This window comes from Triturus cristatus, chromosome 4_2, assembly GCF_964204655.1.
Source record: "Triturus cristatus chromosome 4_2, aTriCri1.1, whole genome shotgun sequence".
Classification (NCBI taxonomy): Eukaryota; Metazoa; Chordata; class Amphibia; order Caudata; family Salamandridae; genus Triturus; species Triturus cristatus.
In genome coordinates, this window is record NC_140586.1 from 91031098 (window position 1) to 91050241 (window position 19144).

The following is a 19144-nucleotide window of genomic DNA, read 5'->3' on the forward strand; positions in this document are numbered from 1 at the left end:
CACGAGCTGATGGTGTTTTGAGTGATTCAAGTGCTCACAAGTTACATTCCACAATGACACATTCGGTTTTGTCGTTGATCCTGCTTTAAGGTATATATATTTTTTTTTACCTCTTCATTGTTGCTTCGTCACGCACTCTCTGATCGTTGCTTGCCCACCTCCCCATACCCTCCTGCTTCCCTGATTGACCCAGCCCCCCACTACCTCTCTCGTCAGCCATGCTGAACAGCTGATGTGCTGCTGGACAACATAGCTAAAAGACATTCACATTGCCAAGGCCAATAGTTTAGGCATTGCGAAGACCTATTTATTGGCTTTGCTAATGCTGGTTATTGTTGTTTCCTCTGTTGTCATTGCCCCAACTCCCATCATTGCTGCTTGTCTTCTTTTTGAGGTTGCATGCCTTCAGCTAACGGCTTAGTGACCGTTCCTCTACTGCTTCTGAACAGTGGTTCTACTTACTGTATGGCGGCATTGAAATACAACCTGCGGTGTGCCAGACTCTGAGAAAACCGACCCCCCCCCCCCCAAAACAACCCCGGCAGAGCTCGCTCATGGAGACTGATGCAACACAAGCCCCCAGTGCGTTTAGCAGGCGGTGTAGGAAGCTTTAAGGGGTACAGGGAGGCAGTTCTAAAATGTGTGGTTTGTGTATTAGTTTCTACTGGGTGCATCGAGCTCATACCTCTGGAACTGATCGCTAAATGCATTCTTCATCGGAGCACAAAATTACATTTTGATTTGCGTCATGATTCAGACTGGAAAAGGATTCGTGCTGTCCTGGAGACTTTAATAGAATCACACGTGCAGTAGACCACGTGTGCTAATGTAACACGTTGTGTGTGTCGCATCATGGTGGAGGTTGTAAACAGTACGTACCAGTAATGCAAGATCTACAGTGAGAAGTTTAAAGTAAGTGTTACACGATTCTGTAACAATGTACAGGACTGGCGGGGGCAAATAACTTGCTGCATTGCTTCAGAGAACTTTAGAGCCACAACTGGAGAAAAACACAGAAAAGCGTATTTTTCTCGTTTGCTTTTTTTGTCCCATCCACTATTAACTATCCCTGTTAACTAATACCTGCCTCCCCATTCTCTACCCTCCCTTGCAGTGACATCCACTGCACAATGAAAGTTGGGGGGTGGGGAGGAGGACAGGGAATTGAGGATAAAAATAATGTATTTTTTTTTTTAACTGACCTCTCACTACCCCGATGGCCGCTTCAGCGCTTCACTCCCAGCAGTCTCTGGGAAGGCACAGGCTCCCCACTCAATCCAGACGCTGAAGGGGGATGGGAGCACACTGCTACCTCCCAGCACAGTTCGCCCCTTTGCATCCTGGTACATGCAGTTCAATTTAAATGCTTACTTGAAATTTTGCAGTGTCTCACCAAAGTTGGTGCAGGTTAGTGCTGTTAATCTCTATACACATGTGTTTCTGGATTTCATCCTTCTTCAGTAGAGATAAAACGAAATTCTTCTGGGGTTTGCTGAGAAAGCTGCCACAATCCTCTCAGGTCTCTGTACCTCTCCCTGGCGCACAGGTGCAGACGCTGTTCTCATGCTATTGGAGCAGTGCCAGGATTAGTCTGAGCGGCCTGTTCTGCCGCTCAGACACTGCCTGGGAGCCTGCAGCTTTTGTCCAACCTTGTTGTGAACACAGCTGGGTTGGAAAAACAGAAGTGCTCATGTCTGTTTGACCAGCCTAAGACGGTCGGCCAAACCTAAATGTGCACTTCTAAGTGCCCACCACTCCTGCCTGTCATGGTCCGGCCCTTCATGCATGCACCGTCAGCCGAAGCCCGTCACAGAAGAATACAATTATTTTGTTTTAATATCATTTTATTTTTCTGTGAATGACTGTAACCAGTGGGGCAATGCCCCTAGGCCATTACGGAAGAGCCGCCCCAGCTCTGTTATCCCCTCCTGTTGTTATCCCTATCTGATTTGCAAAATGAATTGCTCGCCCATCGGTGAAAACTGTAAGATTTACCCATGCTTGTTAGAAAAAGGAACCACGGGGATAGAGTTTTGGGGCTGCAAGGTGTAACTTTCCTCGGAGGGAATTAGATTGAACTTCCTAATGTGAAAAATACACCTTTTGTCTTCTAGAAAAGTAGGCAACCTATCCCATCAGTGGTTTAACGCAAAATAATGCTTCTCCCTTCCGCCCTTTCAAAGTGTGAAGAGAGGGCCCCCATTCTCCCATATCCTAAGGATATTTATTGGCCTCGAGTTGGTTGGGGGATTCCTGAAGGGGTAGGCCACCCCTGTGTCACATGGGCCTGGATTGCACCACTGCATCAAACATCCCCTTAAGTATCTGTGGCTGTAGCTACATAACTATATTCTAACAGTTATTTCCTCGTTTCAGTCTTTTCTTTCTAACCTTCTCTCTAAACCCAACCTTCTGTCTGGCTTTCTTTTTCTGTTTCCTCACTTCTCTCTCTTTGTCAGTCTATAGGCTCTCACTCTCCCCTTCTTTCTTTTGTTATCGTTCCTTCTCTTCTTTCCATTGCTTTCTTTCGCTCTCTTCGTCTCGCTTAGTGCTTTCACTCCCATTTCGGCACTCCCTTCTCTATGCGCCCCTGTCTCTCATGTCATCCGCCCTTGTCCATCTCTCCAGTCCAGTCATGCTAAAAGAAGTGATTGGTGGGCACCGGCCGTCCTGCTTCTTTTTGAGATGTGTGATTTGTTTCCACTACAGGGCGGGAAGGAGTATCTAATGAGAGCACACTTCTGCCTCCCCAGCGTGGAGAAGGAGGAACTAGAAGGGAAACCCCCCATTTCTGTGAAGTTTGAAATCCCTTACTTCACCGTCTCTGGAATTCAGGTGAGTAAGCAGATGTGAAGGGGTTAATATGAAGGACACAAGAAGTTTTACAAGAGCATGCCAGCAGTCAAAATGTACTGTTCAAGTATACTCTAGGTGTGACAATGGAGTAGTGTGTGGTGTGGTGGCAAAGAGCGTGACCTAGGAAAGGGACTGGCATATGGGCAAAGTGTAGTGTAGGACAGAAAGATGTGATCTAGGAAAAGGGGCTTAAGAATGGAGTGCGTTATAGTATGTTATGTCTATGTATATAGCGCGCTAATCACCCGTGAGGGTAACGAGGGAACTGAGCGCGTGTGTAGGCGTATGGTCGCCGCAGAGTTATTTGAAGAGCCAGGTCGTCAGCTTCTTGCAGAACTCTAGAAGTGAAGAGGAGGCTCTAATATGTTGTGGGAGTTCGATCCATGTTCTGGTTGCCATGTAGGAGAGTGAGCAACTTCCTGCTCTGCCTTTGTGAATGCAGTGGGTGTGTGCAAGTAAGAGTGAGGCTGAGCGCAAGTGTCTGGTAGGCCGATGAAAGCGTATGTGGCTTTCAGGTATGCTGCTCCAATGTTGTGCAAGGCTTTACATGTGTGCGTAAGGAGTTTGAATTGGCTGCATTTGTAGATGGGGAGCAGTGTAGCTTTCTGAGGTGGGGTGAGATGTGTTTGCAGCATGGGAGGTTGAAAATGAGTCTTGCAGTGGTGTTCTTGATGGTCTGAAGTCTGTGCAGGAGCTGCTTGGAGATTCTGTGCGAGAGCCTGTAGCCATAGTTGAGTCTGCTTGTGATGAGTGCTAACATAAAGGGTTTGTCTGATGTTCTGTGGCAGCCACTTGATGATCTTTCGTAGCATATGTAGGATGTGAAAGCAGTCAGCTCTCACTGTGTTGACTTGTGCTGTCATGTTGAGGTTTTTGACCCATAATGATCCCCAGTTTTCTAGCGGGATTGGTAGTTGTTGGTCCTAGCTTTGCCGGTCACCAGGTCTCGTCCCATTAGGAGATCTTTTTCTCGAAGACCTGTACTTCAATCTTGTTGGAGTTGAGCTTCAAGCAGTTGGTTCTTAACCATTCTACTACCATGGTCATGAAGATGGTGAAGTTGGATCTGGTGGAGGTTGTCTTGCCCGTCACTGAGAAGATGAGTTGGTGTTGTCGGCATATGAGATGATGGTGATGCCTTGGGATCAGATGTTATTGGCGAGCGGTGTCCTGTATTCGTTGAACAGGGTCGGGCTGAGGGACAATTCCTGGGTGACTCTGCAAATCAGGTTCTTGGTCTTCGTTGTGATGGGTTGGCAGTCAGACTCCTTGTGTTCCTATGAGGAAGGAGCAGATCCAGTCGAGTGTTGGTCTTTGGATGCTGGTCTCATAGAGTCTTCTGATGAGTATTGCTGGGGACTGTTGAATGCTGCGGAGAGGTCGAGCAGGATGAGGGCCGCTGTTTCTCCTCTGTCCAGGATGGTCTGGATGTCATCGGTGGCTGTGATGAGTGCTCTTTCTGTGCTGTGATTTTTTTTCTGAAAAGTTCTTGAGTGTTGCCCTGTAGGTAGCGTAATGCTAGGTGAATTGTGAGTTGCTTATTGATGGCCTTCCCAATCACTTTGGCTGGGTAGGGGAGCTGGGAGATTGGTCAGAAATTGCTCAGTTGGCTAACTGCTTTTTGAGGAGGGCATCGACCGCTTCATGCCTCCAGTCTTCTGGGAATGTGGCGGATGTTATGGAGGTGTTGATGATGTGGGTGGGGGCATTGCTAACCGGTGATACTACAGGGTTGTAGACATGGGTGGGAGCAAGGATCTGTTGGGGCACCAGAGCGAATGGTCTGCATGATTGTCGCTGTATCTTCTCTGGCGGGAGTTATCTATATGGTAAGGTGGTCGTCTTAGTTGGTGAAGGGCAGATTGCCGATGCGATAGCTAGATTCTAGCGGATGTGTGAAGTTGCTGTAGAGTTTTGGAATTTTGCTGTGGAAGAAGTCTTATCAGTCATTGCAGAGTTCTTGGCTGGGGGTGATGTTGTTGACGAAGGCCAAGGATGTGGTGACTTCCGTGATGATAGAGATCTTCTTGCAGCTGTTGGAACTGCCTTCCATGCATTCAGCTAGTGCTCTTTTCTTGGTTTCTCTTAGAACCAACTACGAGGCTTCACTAAGACGTTACCACCAGCAACCATCAGTGGTTTCGTGGCTGGCTGTCCATTTTCTCTCTAGCTGTTTGCAGTGTTGTTTGGAGTCTCTGAGGTCCTCTGTGTACCAGCTTGCCTGCTAGTTGGTTCTTCTTTGCTTTTTGGGTTTGTTGGGAGCGAGGGAGTCTGCACTGTTCTCAATCCAGTTGTTGATGTCCTCGTTGAGGTTGCACGTGGGGTTAGGTTGATCAGAGCTGAGGGCTTTTAGCAAGTCTGCTTGTGAGATTTTGCCCCAGCTGGGTAGGCTGATGCTGGTAGGTGCATTGGCTTGCGATGTGTTGATTTTAAGGTGGATGATGGAGTGGTCGGTCCACGTGGATTGTGAAGTAGAGATGTACTTAATGCTGTCAGTGGTGGTAAAGATGGGGGTCCAGTGTGTGTCCTGCGATGTGTGTTGGCTCAGTAACAAGATGGGTTAGTCCAAAGTTTTTCAGGCTTTCAAGGAGTGCTGTGGAGCAGGGGTCGGTACTGTCTACTAGGTGAAAGTTGAGGCCACATAGGGGTATGAAGTCTCTGGATATGATGGTGAGAGGGGCGGTGAAGTAAATGTAAATGTTGTAGACTTGTAAAGCGCACAGCTGCCCCAGCAACGGGGCGTCCCGGCGCTGTAAACCGCTGGGGAACCCATCCTGGCTTTCCCTGTGAGATGGTCCCTACTGGGCATCTCCAAGGTGAAGACAAGCATCCCCGGCGCTGATGGGGCCGTAAGTGGAGATTAAGCGAGCTGTTGCCCAGAGTTGCTGAGTGGGATCCATGGTTAGAGTAGGCACCGAGGCGAGAATTGTCGAGTCCGCTGACCTTGGCCCAAGACCATGCCGCGTCGGGAATCGAACCCTGGTCCCGGGCCGACTTCTGCTCCCGGGTCTTCCGCCTCTAACCAGTGAGCCACACCACTCCACAACCAGTGAGCCACACCACTCTGTGATTAGGGCTGTGATTAGGCTGGTGAAGGTAAATCGTGGTCCAGCTGATAGGTAGATGAGGGTTCCATTTAGGTGAAGTTTTCGGATATTTGCAGCTTGAAGTGCAGATGTTCCATAAAAGGGGTGGCATTTCCAGTTGATGTTAAGCACTTGATGGAGTTTTTGTAGATGACTGCAAGTCCTCCTGCCGGCTTGTGAAAGCAATCCTGTCATGCAATCTTGTAACGCCCTGGGATTGCTGCAGCTATGTTGGTTGCCGGTGTGGAGTCGAGCCAGGTTTCTGTGAGGCAGAGTAGGTCTGATGCGTTGCTGCTCAGAAGCTCCCAGATCTCTGTTACTTGTTTGCTGAGAGATCGTGTGTTGAGTAGCATGCATGTGAGTGAGTGTTTGGGTGCGGGTTTGCTGTAGTATGTATTGTTAGGTGGGTGTGTTTATGGTGTTGCTAGAGCTTGCATGGGATGTATGGGTAGGCTGTTGCAGGTGAAGTGGAAGTGAGTACAGGTGAAGGTTCCTAGTGTGGCGCAGGTGGCAGTGGGGGGGAGGAGAGGCATCCTGGGTCGACGAACGAAGGAGCGCTGTAGAGTATTACTGGGGGGGGGGACAATCAGTCCATGGTTTGTGGCGCTGGACACAGTCCAGGCACAGTCGTGCTTGCCTTTGGACAGGCTTGCCTAAAAGGAACGGGCCCACTGTTGATACCCTGACTCTGTTCCAGGTGCGGTACATGAAGATCATTGAAAAGAGCGGGTACCAAGCCTTGCCCTGGGTGCGATACATCACGCAGAGTGGAGGTGAGTCTGACAACACATTGAGGGAGAGTCTGACAACACATTGAGGGAAAGGGCCAAAGCCACCGGTGACCAGAGGGACCAAGCTGGGGAGGGCCAGGGTGGACTAGATACCGAGGAATGGAGAGATTGCCTTGCAGCACTGTGTATTCACATTTACAGAGCTTTACGTAACAAAGTAAGGGACGTAGCTACAAATAGTGCAGGAGGTGCAGTGGCACCGTGGTCCACTGCCCTCAAACTATAGCTGCTTGTACTTTCAAACTGGGGGTACGTGGTCCAGTTTTGTACCTTACATTAGGGTCCAAGACACACCTGCTTCGCCTCCAGGCAAAGTCCATACCAAATAAACAATGTACAAAGGTGAGAGGTGCTAAGGCGGTCCCTGCAGTGAGTGGCAGATATTTTGAACTAAACAATTCTATGTCTAGAAGAAAACAAGGGGACCTCTTTAGGAATGTGTCAAAGGGCTGATCGGGGGTCAGCCCTTTATCAACACTCCTCATTGCAGTGGCTCTGAAAGTAGGGGAGCGGAAGGTGCTAGAGAACTCCCATAAAACCTGAAATAGTTTAGATGGAGAATAAATACTAAAGGACCCCTGCCAGTGTTTTGATGTTGACAGCATTTCTTGTGTTTTCAAAAACAGATTAACTTATCTACTATGCTGTTAGTAAGGTGACATTATTGGCCAGCATCCCTACTCTAAAAACTGTTCCAGCACCACTGCATCCTGGATTCAACGGTGGCCATTGGTCATCCACTCTGATGTTGCCCAATTAAAAAGGAACATAAAAAAAAACCTCTGCCTCTCCATTTCCCAGAGGGCCGAAAGATGTATTGAAAAAAACAAGAGAATGCTACCTCTGGGGGCCAGCGGCACCATGACTTCAATAGTTTCTCTATTTCAATTCCAATCTGCTTTTTAGGCTGGCAAATGTCCTGTCTAAGCAAACACTGCATTGCATCCAGATTACCTGCACTTCCAACTCATTAAACAGTTGTTACTAGTTCCTTCCTTTACCAGAGTGACCGCTAGCAACGGTCACCTCGAAGGCATGAAAACGGACTGTGGCTTCTTGCTGTCTGTGTCGCTTGGGCCTGGCCTTGTACATCCAATTCTGCATTATTATTATTTTTTTTAGCAAAAAAAAGAACCAGCAATGGCAAAGCAAACGGGTCTCCCCTTTAAAAACCATTGACAAAGCCAATAGGTTTCAGTCATGCTGTACAGCAAGGCTTAATAATAAATAAAGCCCATGTCTCATTTTGAGCGGCCACGCTTTTTAAAAATTTCTTTGGCTGATCCAAGTGTGTGAATGCTTTTTTATTTTTAAGCACGTGTAGGAGAGCAACATGGGGGGGGGGGCACGCTGTGTGTGGATGGGGCATGGGTGGAGGGGATTAATGAGGGAGAAAGACCTAAATTGAGCATAGATGGGGGAAGCAACATGGGCGGATGGAAGGAATACGGAGGGAGGGGAGGATGAGCAACAGGCAAGAGGGCAACCTGGAGGGAACGGGGGAAAATCACACTGTCAAGAAAGCAATAAGGGCAGGACACTACATTGAGTGCAACATAGAGGGGGCAGGGAGAAGCTCACAAGCGACATGAAGTGCAGGGCGAGAGAAGTACACAAGGGAGACGGCTGAAAAACACATGCACTCTTGTGGAATGCTTAATCAAAACAAATGTCGGTCTTGAAAAGCAAGCAATGAAAGCATAGAAGCCAGCCAACTAAAAGAGATGGTGAAGAAGTTACACTCCATGTGAGGGATAAACACAAGATTGACAAGCTTGGACAAGAACAAGAAGCACGCAAACGAGTGACCGGAAACCCAACCACTGGCAAGCAATTGACAGGCTCTGAGCCTCTATACATCTTGGTAAGCCCACAATGAGTCTTGCAACAGACAGCGAAAGCGCTGTCCAGTAGGCAAGACCTAAAAACTATTTATACAAAAAAGAGGTCGCAAATACAGTTGAGCATGGAAAAGCAATTAACATGAATCCAAACTCCTAGTTTATCATCAATGTGGTAGGTTATTCTTTGAATAATCTTCGCGGTAGAAGACTGTGGGAGACAACTCTATTGTAGGCGTACATGGCATTTGTGAGAATTGACCGCGGATTGTGGTGCGGTACCTTGTTGAACTCTGAGATGTCTTAGAAACGCTTTAATGGGGCGTTCTAATTGAAATAGATTGGCAATTTACCGTGGTGACTTGCTGTTACCTAGACTGTGTGATCTCTCTCTGCACCGGTTGACATGCACTTTTTTGCCCTGATGAAGCCTTTGTAAGGTGAAATGGGTTGGCTGCGTGTTTACAGTATGATTGAAAAAATTCAATTTGTGCTTTCACTCTGACACTCTGCTCTGTGACACTCTGCTCTGTGACTCTCTGCTCTGTGACACACTGTGCCCCTCCACCCCTCCACGCCCCATCACTCTGCTCCACGCCCCATCACTCTGCTCCACGCCCCATCACTCTGCTCCGCGCCCCATCACCCCATCACTCTGCTCCACGCCCCATCACTCTGCTCCGCGCCCCATCACTCTGCTCCGCGCCCCATCACTCTGCTCCGCGCCCCCATCACTCTGCTCCGCGCCCCCATCACTCTGCTCCGCGCCCCCATCACTCTGCTCCGCGCCCCCATCACTCTGCTCCGCGCCCCCATCACTCTGCTCCGCGCCCCCATCACTCTGCTCCGCGCCCCCATCACTCTGCTCCGCGCCCCCATCACTCTGCTCCGCACTGTAGCACATTGAGCGCTGTTGGTGGGTCATTGACCGATGCTGTGGCTAACCCAAACTCTCTTGTTTCTTCTAGATTACCAGCTACGAACAAACTAATGTGGCACAGTCTCTACCAGGGGGCGACTTCTCTTCTACAGTCTAGAATTTACATACGAACTGTCAACCCAGAGAAATCTGTGTATATAATGCACATTTCTAGGAGCTTGTTGTTCTTTTTCTACAGGATATTGGTGTCATCCCAGGCCTATTCCTCGGCTGTGCATCTTTGTGTGTTGGGTGGATGCTTGGATTATAGGAATTCAGTACCAGACACAGTTAGTTTTGTGCTAATCCAGCGCTCAAACAGTACAGGTAATGCAGTGGTAATGCAGTGGTTTGCCCTTTTCACATATGAACCAAATTTGCATTGCACAAACAGGCGGCAGGTTTGCCCGTGTCCCATGCCCACTTTCTCCACCAAGTTGTTGCCTTTATTGCGTCTTGAATGTGAAACATCTAAGCAACCTTCCATTCTGGACACATTTCGTGGGCTAAATGGTATGAGAAGCCTGCCTGGAAGACTTCCAGAGGATAGCAACAGAAAAGCACTGTGTGGTGGGTTTGGGACACGGGGTGAGTTTTTGTATTTAGTCTCGTCTTGGTATGTCCCCTCTGTGTGATGTGGTACTGCAACAAGTGGGCAGGAGGGAAATCCTTTTTTTAGAAGTAGTTTTGAGCTTGCATGTGAGGGTGCTTGAAGAGTTGCCCGGGGGCAAGGTGCCTTCTTGAGGGGTGCTTCAGGCTCTCTTGATGTAGGAGTCAGAGTCTGTGCCCGTTGGTACTCATGGGTGTGGAGATCTAACTCCTAGGTGCCCAGAGCTTGCCCCCCCTCTGCACTCTCACTTTATTAAACCTGGACCTAGATCCTTCACATGGTAGGGCCTGGTTGCAATCTACTAGCCTTCTCCTGGCTCTTTTCATGTCTTTACTGTATATAACGACAAGAAACTTCTCGGTGGCCAGTCCTGGGCATTAGCGCGGTCAGTTTATTGCAGTGGGGCCTTCTTTTCCAGCGCCCCTGAGACCGGATCCGACTTTGGAAGATGGATCTTAACATAACCTGAGATAAATCTTTAATTATTCCTTGTGTTTCAGTATGTTATTGAATGTTAGTGTTGTATGTGAGCTGCTATGCAGCTCCTCAGGTGTAAATGAGCAATAGGAAGGCCTGATGCAATGCGAATTTCAGATTTACGAAGTATAAAGATGATTATTGTTTATATTCAGATTGTAACAATTTTAGATAAAATTCTGGCTTTTCTGAATATACGTTAGGCACTCATTTTTGTAAATGCCCTGCTCCTTCTATCCACACCATATCTGTGTGGGGTGTGCGCCATACGTCTGAACTGGGGTGGCAGAGTGGGCTAAAGAAGGTGATGGATCAAACCCAGATCTGTTGACTGGGTGTGAGTGTTTGATTGGTTCTGATGCTCCGTCCATCACCACCCCCTTTTGTACCGCTGTGTGCGCCATACGTGTCTGACAGCCAGTCGACTCCTGCACCAGCTAGATCAGCTCTACCTTGACTGTCTTGCTCCCCCATTGCCACCACACACTGCTGGTAGAATCATGCAGTCTGAGTGGTCTCAGGTCCAGCTTCTTTCACACTCTTGTTGATTGGCATCTACGCTGTGGGAAACTTCTCAGCAGAAAGACAGACCGGCCTGTTGGGAGCATCCAGAAGTTGGAATAATACCCGCCTAGCTCGTGTCATGTTCATTAACTTCTGAATACCCTTTTCTCTTGTCAGGTGTTCAACAAGAATACCTGTAAAGGTAACATATTCCATACTTGGAAAAAAAAACCCATCTGTTTGTGATTCAGGGAGAGAAGCTGTTGGATCAAACAAGCAGAGTCCAGCCAAGCTTCGCAGGGTGTAAGGCATTTTCTCCTACACACCCCATCTCAATTGGACTTTTCCCCACCCCCCCCTGCCCCATTAGTGTATTGTATTCACTTATACACTCTCCCATTGGCTGGATTTCTCACCATTAATAGAGACCATAGTTTCTCAGCATTTGGATTTGCAAGGTAGCTTTCCAATTTTAAGAAGCCAGCTGTGCCTGTAATGCTGTTGCCCATTCTACAAATCAACGGAGGAAACAACGGAAGGGAACATAGGAAAGTCCTGTGAGTGTGGGTGTTAGCCACCTCTTTTTTCCACACATCACCCCAAGGCTTAAACCTTTTTCAAAAGAGTTACAAAAGAGCCTACTTTATTAAAAGTACACCAGAAACTTACTGATTGGAATTGTAGGCCGTTGTCATTTTTAATAATAGCATCTGTTACCACGCATGCCAAAACTACTCATGACTTAACAATGCAGTCAATACCACGACTGTCTTTAGCACGAGGTCCATTACAATGCAAATCCATAAAACGACTTGCTTTTGAGAAGCGCTGGACTTCGGAATAGTGTAAATTACTTTTCCAACTCCAGTCGGTGTATTCGTAAGGAAGGAGTTGAACTTCTAATCCGACACCAGTCCAACACCACATTCCCTGTAGCAAGTTGTTGTAATGACTTGCGTTGTAATGGAACTCGTAGTAACGTCGCAGTCATGGTACTGACTGTGTTGTGAAGGTACTACCATGTAAAGCTTGTGTTGTAATAGATGTTTCCCAATTTTTTATTACAAAACATAAACCTAGGGAAAATGTGGGAACCTCTTTTCAGAAGGCACTGATTTGTCCATGCAAACTGAGCCGGAGTGCACACTCCTAGCCCACTATTGTCACCTGCAGGACCACGCTGGACGCAGATAATCCATAGAATAGAGCCATCAGTGGTTTTCTTCATGATGATTTCCCGGGGTGTGAATGTTTCTAGTTGACTGAATTTTAGCTTCTTCTGTCTTCCTACATTGCATGTTTGCAGGACTCTCTGAGCCAGTCTATCCCTTGAAATACTGACCTCATTAAGACCGAGTCCTGATTTCCACTTTTATGAAAACCGTATAGAGTGTAACCATTCATCTCACTTTTATGGACACAAATAAAGTAGGATCTGTCCTCTTGGCGAGAGATGCCAGTTTTCAATGCTGTCAGCAAGTTAATTCCCAAAAAGGGTAGGGCATTTGTTTTAACAATGGCGTGGTGCTTTGCAACCCTGCCACAAGAGGGCAATGATGAGGTATGGTCCTCTCCCTTGGGCCCACTATGAATTTAAATTGGGTCCTGGTGCTTTCAGATATCATGTCTGCCTATTCTAAAATCTCTTGCTTCCCACACACAGATACAACTGTACCTAAACCTACAAAAAGGAGCATCTCATGGCAGTGGGGCACTGTCTGCAGAGATTTTTATTTTTTTTAAACGTGTTTTTCCCCGTCATCTATTTCTCTTATCCTGGATGAAACATTAGCCTCTCGGCATTCAATTTACTTTACAAAAAAGGCACTTCCATTGAACAGGAAGAACAAGGTAACCAAAGTAGCTATTTTTGTACCTCAAAAATCCCTGTGGGGAAAATGTGATGTAAGTGTCCCCCTCTCCCAAAGGGCAGTTGGGGTATAGCCAAGCATCAGTCCATCATTTTGAATTTGTCCACTTGTAGGTCACTGTTCTTCCTCTCTTGGCTGCAATCAATTCTAAATTAATAAAGTTTATTAACAATTTCTCTGTCTGACATCCTGTTGGTCCCCTCTGTCATCCAGAAATACATATTTTCTCATTTTGGTTAAAGCCCACTGGTAATAGTGCAAGGTGACATATTCGATCCCTGTAACAGCCAGAATATTTAAAAAAAAAAAAGGAGAAATGCCTAATTAACGAATAATAGAGCTTACAAAGGAAAATATGCTGCGTCGGCTTACCATCTAAGATAGCTGCAACGTTCGCTTAATATGTTGGAAGGCAGTGTGTGTCATGTGTGCTTTATTTAGGAATGTATTTATTTTATTTTAAAAGTTTGTTATAGCGCCAGCTTGACCCGTGGGTATCAGAGCGCTTTACATACACACAGTAAAAACAGAAGAAAGTTGCATTACATAGTAGGAAGGCGGTAAGGAAGCAAAACAGAGAAAAAAAATACAACATGAAAAATAGGTACACAGTGCAAGGGAGGGAGATAAAACAAACTAAGGTGGCTAACACAGTCCGGTCACCAACTATCCTTGAATGTCAAGAGAGAGTGGAGTCAAGTCGGATCTTGAAGTCTAGGTTTGTTGACGTTGGTCAGCAAAGTATTTGTTGAGGAGATGGAGTGTCAGGTCCCTTTTGAAACAGGAGAAGGAGGGGTTGCATCTGAGGACTCTAGGGAGAGCGGTCCACATCCTGGGAGCGTTGCCAGAAAACGATCGGTACTGAGTGGCTCTGGAGGCCGGTTGACAAAACCGGCCCACTGGTGACCCTTAGGCACCGGCCCATCAGCCAATGCCCGACTTCCCAATCCGATGCTGGGTAAAGCATCTATTATTTCTATAAGTCGATGGATTTGAGAGACCATTTCTTCATCCTATGAGTCTGCCAGTATCTCTCCACCGAAAGTATCGGAGGGTAGTTGACAAGAGAGGTGTCTGCTTCTTCAGCAAGTAGTTTCTTTGGCAGAGGTCTGCCAATAGGGTACAGGAGTTACTCCTCGGACCTTTTAGAACCAAAATAAAATTCAGAGTTTGGGAGTGGAGAAAGACATTTTTGGCATAAAGTTTTGGAATCAGCCATACTCATTGAAGGTTCATACTGCTTTGATTTTTCTGTCTTTCCTTTTATTATTAAAGGAAGCATTTAAGTGCAGTAATGATTGAAGTGATTCTTCAGCCCGTGTACGCTTTGGTATTCCTCATGAGTAATTGACTGGGACGAGAACAGAGGAGGAAGGGATAATGTTCTGGTTACTTATCGGTAATGTTCATTACCATTAGCCCTTGTCACAATCATAATGGCCCTCCCAGGAGCTTCTTGCCTTATATGGTTTAGTGTGAAGTAGGACATATCTTATACCACGCTAATAGGGGTGTGGAATTAGGTGAAGTCCACTCCTACCTGATTTGGTCCTCTGACAACTAAGTGGCTCCACCTCACGAGTAATACACTGTGACAAAGAGTAAGGATAATGAATATGTCTAAAATTCCACCAGAAAGAAGGCTAGCAAACTCCACCCAAGGGGGTGGAAACTGTAAACTACATCCAACCCCAAGTCGTCCACCACTGGACTAATGTCAAACCCATGTGGTGAGGGTCTCAATCAATTAGGGGACTCACGCCAGGCGTCGTCTACCACAACACATTCCCCCACCCAGCTGCCCCAAGGACTCACGCCGCTGCAGCTCCTCCTTCCTTCTGTACGCCTCATACCGAGAAGCGAAGCGGGCATTAACTCGAAGTTCCGAGGACTTCGGCATGGTTGAAACGGAAACAGCGGCCATGTAATCTCTATTAATCTATTTAATTCCTCAAGTCTTTTTTTTTTTATGTAAACAATTGTCAGGTTCTTTGACCCTTCTCAGAAAGGAGACGTCCTTTTTAATATTAAAAAAAATCCATTGATTATTACTAGTAATATTTGCTCTTCTGCTACATCTCTGCATTCTATTCATCTCTTACATTTATTGCAAGTATTTTTCTAATTTAACCTCTTCTGCATTGCTGAACTTCCCAAACCACTGAAACGGAAGTGACATAAGATCAGGGAAGGAAGTTCAGTCTGAAAATCCATAACAGTAGCAGAAGGTGTGAAGGAAACTGTTTCTTGTTGATGGAAAATAGCACCTTATTGCTTTGGAATGTTGATGCGCTAACTCATGTACAGACTGCACTTCTTGCCCTCCTCTCAGGCACTTCACAAATTAGAGGACAGCCTATTTATTAAAAATACTTATACAAATATGACTGAGATCGATTGAAACGTGTTTTGATTATTAAATATGGCAGAATGTTAAACCTCCATTTTAAGTAGCAACGGATTTTGGGGAAAAACTTGTAATTACTGGATTATTTCCACCCTCCAAGCCACATAATGCCTGCAGTAAAAGCATATATTGAGGAACAGCAATAAAATATGTAGAAGTCGTAAGTGCTGAACTATCTAGGAAATATTTTAGCATCCTCAGGATATAATGCAAACAAACCTATGTCCATACTAGCGAGTTATATAATGTTTTTAGTTGTTTTATTTAGCCAATTTTTAAAGATGTTAGGCTCGATGGCTAATTTAGTGTTCATTTTTTGTATTCTACAGGGCTAAATATTCTCTAAATCAGAAAATACTTGCTGTTTTATTTAAATTGCTTTATTTAATTAAAAGGTGTTGGGTTGTACAGGTGGTTATCCTAGCCGGGTGTCTATCAGATAGATAGTCATTTTGTAGGAATTTGGTAGCCCGTTAACCATTATGAGAAATAAAAAAATAACTTTAAATTTTATTAGTGTGGTAACTGCAATATCTGGGTGCTCTGAGAACTGAATTCCACTTCTGATCGGAGTATGCACTTCTGCCCTTTTGAAGGCGTTTTGGGAAATTTCTTTGTAAAATGCTAAATTTTCAGCATGTACAGGGAATCCTGCTGAAGCCAGTGTTGCTGAATAGTAAATATTGATTCAGCACATTATTGCAAACTGTACAAATTCTGACTTTTCCATCTGAATTGCATCAAGCTACAGAATGAAAATTGCCCTTCAAAGGAAGGAGGGATCCAGTAGGAACCATCATCTTGTCGGCTGATAACGTTATACCACCTGACTCCCTTGGGCCCATAGATGGATATGGGGACCCAAGGGCATGAAGGTAGCATCCAAAAACTCACCTCATCACCCATGCTTTGTTTAATATATATTATTATTATTGTTGATAAATTAATAAACACCGGTTTGTGTGGCCTTAAGTTCTTTTCTGAAAATGTAGTTTTTTAAAGTCAGGACCCTCAAAAAAAGTAGGCAGGCCATTGGGTGCCAAGGACATGCCGGAAACATCCTTCTCGGTAATGGGAAAAGATAGAGCGGCTTTTATTTGGGTCAAAATTTGCTACATAAGAGCCACGGTGGCCTCTTGATTTGATTGCAGCAATGTTGGAGGATGAAGTAGTGGTACTTTTTTATGTAACAAAATACTTTACAAATCTCAAGCCTCAAGTAGATGTTTGCTATTCAGTCCTCCTGCAAGATTTTTCAAAGCACAATTTACAATTTGGCCCTACTCACACTAGACCGGTTAACCTGTTTTGGCTCCCCTTTGCGCCTAATATGGGACAAACAAATTGTGTGCCAATCATAAGTGTTTGCTTCTCCAATTTGGAGCAGGTAAAGCCTACCGCCAATCCCAAGAGCATATCGTTCACATGCGCCCCTTGTAGTACCCTGGGATATTAGTATGTTATTCCCCATTTTACGACATCACACTTCGATTCAGGTGCAATTGTGCACTTGCTAATTAAAATACCTTGCCTTAAATGCATATTAACGAGTGCACAACTTGCAGTAACATTTTGCGCGTCTATCAGGAAGGCACACTCTATTGGTTGGAAACTCATCAAGGCCATTTGTTCTAATCTTGTGCACTTTTGTAGTCACATCATAGGACAGCTGTTGTCATTAGGTTACTGAAGAACGAGTCCCTTTGATAACTTTCCATACATCTAATTTCTGTCTGTAATTGACTGGTCACCATACCCACCTCGGGTCTACTGTACTGAGCACAAGGCATCCATGAGAGCCTTCATTCATACTGTAACATTTGTGAACAAAATGATATTTGGGAAAGGAAGATATGTTAACAAAGATAATCTCAGTGTAAATCTTCGACCCCAAGGGTTTGTTGCAGGGGGTAACCAACACCGAAACCCTTGTGTGATGTAGTAAACTGAGCTTCCATGGAAAGAATTGTATATCTGTGGGCTTTTAAAATTACGGAATCAAAGGGGTTTGCCCAAATCAACCTCCACCAACTGGGCTAAGAAACAACACAATGGTAATGTGGGGGAATGGATATCTAACTACTAGTCATAGGGTACATCAAGTTGCCCTTATAATGGTACATCGTCCGGTCTCCAATGTTTAGTGTATCAAAAAACACAACCACTATAACTTCCTTGTTGGAATAATTCTTCATTGCATTTTGTAAAAAAAAATTAAACATAGACAAAAGCAATGACAAAATATATTTTACACATAAATGTACATACAATTTTATATATATATATATATATATATATATATATATTCACTAAAAAAACCATAGGTTTCACACACGTTATAGTTAGGAATTAGCATTTAAAAAACCTTGCAAATTCACTTAAAAAAACCATAGGTTTCACACATGTTATAGTTAGCTGGACATTTCACTCGTAAAAACCAATGAAATTCCCCCATTATAGTTAGTTCAGGTAACTATAACTCACGCGACCGCAATCCACTGCTGATGACGTCAGATATTACGTCACTGTATTTAGACACTTATTTGCCCATTTATTCTTCCATTAATCTTTAGATATACATATATAAAAAATATTTATTTTACAGAAAGACACATATTCACTAGATGATGTCATCAGTGATGTAATATCTGACGTCATCAGCAGTGGATTGCGATCGCGTGAGTTATAGTTACCTGAACTAACTATAACGGGGGAATTTCATTGGTTTTTTCGAGTGAAATGTCCAGCTAACTATAACATGTGTGAAACCTATGGTTTTTTAAGTGAATTTGCAAGGTTTTTTAAATGCTAATTCCTAACTATAACGTGTGTGAAACCTATGGTTTTTTTGTGAATTTGTACGGTTTTTTAAATGCTAATTTATATATGTATTTTTTTTTCTTCATATATTTATTTTATAATAAACTACCTATGTATATAGTTAGTGTATCTTGTAATTTGGAATGGCTCAGCTTTTTTTTTGAATTTGGATAAAGTTGAACAGCATAGTTAATATCTTATATAAAAAAAAAAAATTTAATTCACCGTGCGCGCACCCTCCGATTTTTAAAGAAAAAATAAAATGTTTTTTTTACTCTTCGGGGTCCTTCTGTGACCCCCTGATAAAGGCTAGGGGGTCAGGAACTCTCTACCATGCCCCCTTTTCACGTTCTCCACCTTCCCTTTTCAGTGCAACAGACAAAATGGCGTCTAACACTTCCTGATTTCGACCGATTCGAATGTTGACTGACATCTAACAACCAATCAGAATTACGCTCGCGCACGGCACCGTGCGCGCCTATAGATATTTATGTACTTTTAAATGCAATTTTCTCAGGAAATACTGAACAGATTGACTCCATATATGCAAAAGGCACTTCCCTAACCTGAGGACTACCTCTTTGCCAAATTTCAAGTAATTCTGTTCAGCCGTTCGGGCTGTACCTTCGACTAAAGGTCCAATGGGAAAATGCATGGGGAAAACGTGTTTTGGGACCCCCATTTTTTCTCGGCCCCCGCATGACGAATCACCCCAAGACTTTCAGGGTAGGAGCTGAGCAGAGCGCCCTATTAGTTTTGAAAATTTTGCGAGGATTCGTCAACGGGCGCCAAAGTTATTCAAAATAGAATTTTCAGATTTCCTATGGAAACACGGTCCTAACTATAATTATCTACTGGCGACCGCCAGTAGATAATATATATATTATTACCTAAACCCCAGTTTTTTAGTACCAGTGTTTGCACCCTCATTAATGGCAATACACTGCAAGGTAATCCTGTAT

The 19144-nt window shown here is 44.9% G+C and overlaps 1 protein-coding gene across 1 annotated transcript in view; it reads left to right on the forward strand.

Moving 5' to 3' along the window:
• AP1M2 (adaptor related protein complex 1 subunit mu 2) overlaps window positions 1-16334 on the forward strand; it is an 81288-nt gene extending 64954 nt beyond the window's left edge. The window contains exons 10-12 of the mRNA XM_085600688.1: window positions 2710-2835; window positions 6640-6715; window positions 9543-16334. Of these exons, the coding sequence (XP_085456814.1) occupies window positions 2710-2835; window positions 6640-6715; window positions 9543-9565 (225 nt within the window). The 3' untranslated portion in view covers window positions 9566-16334. The remainder of the gene's footprint in view (window positions 1-2709; window positions 2836-6639; window positions 6716-9542) is intronic.
• The last annotated feature ends 2810 nt before the right edge of the window (window positions 16335-19144 follow it).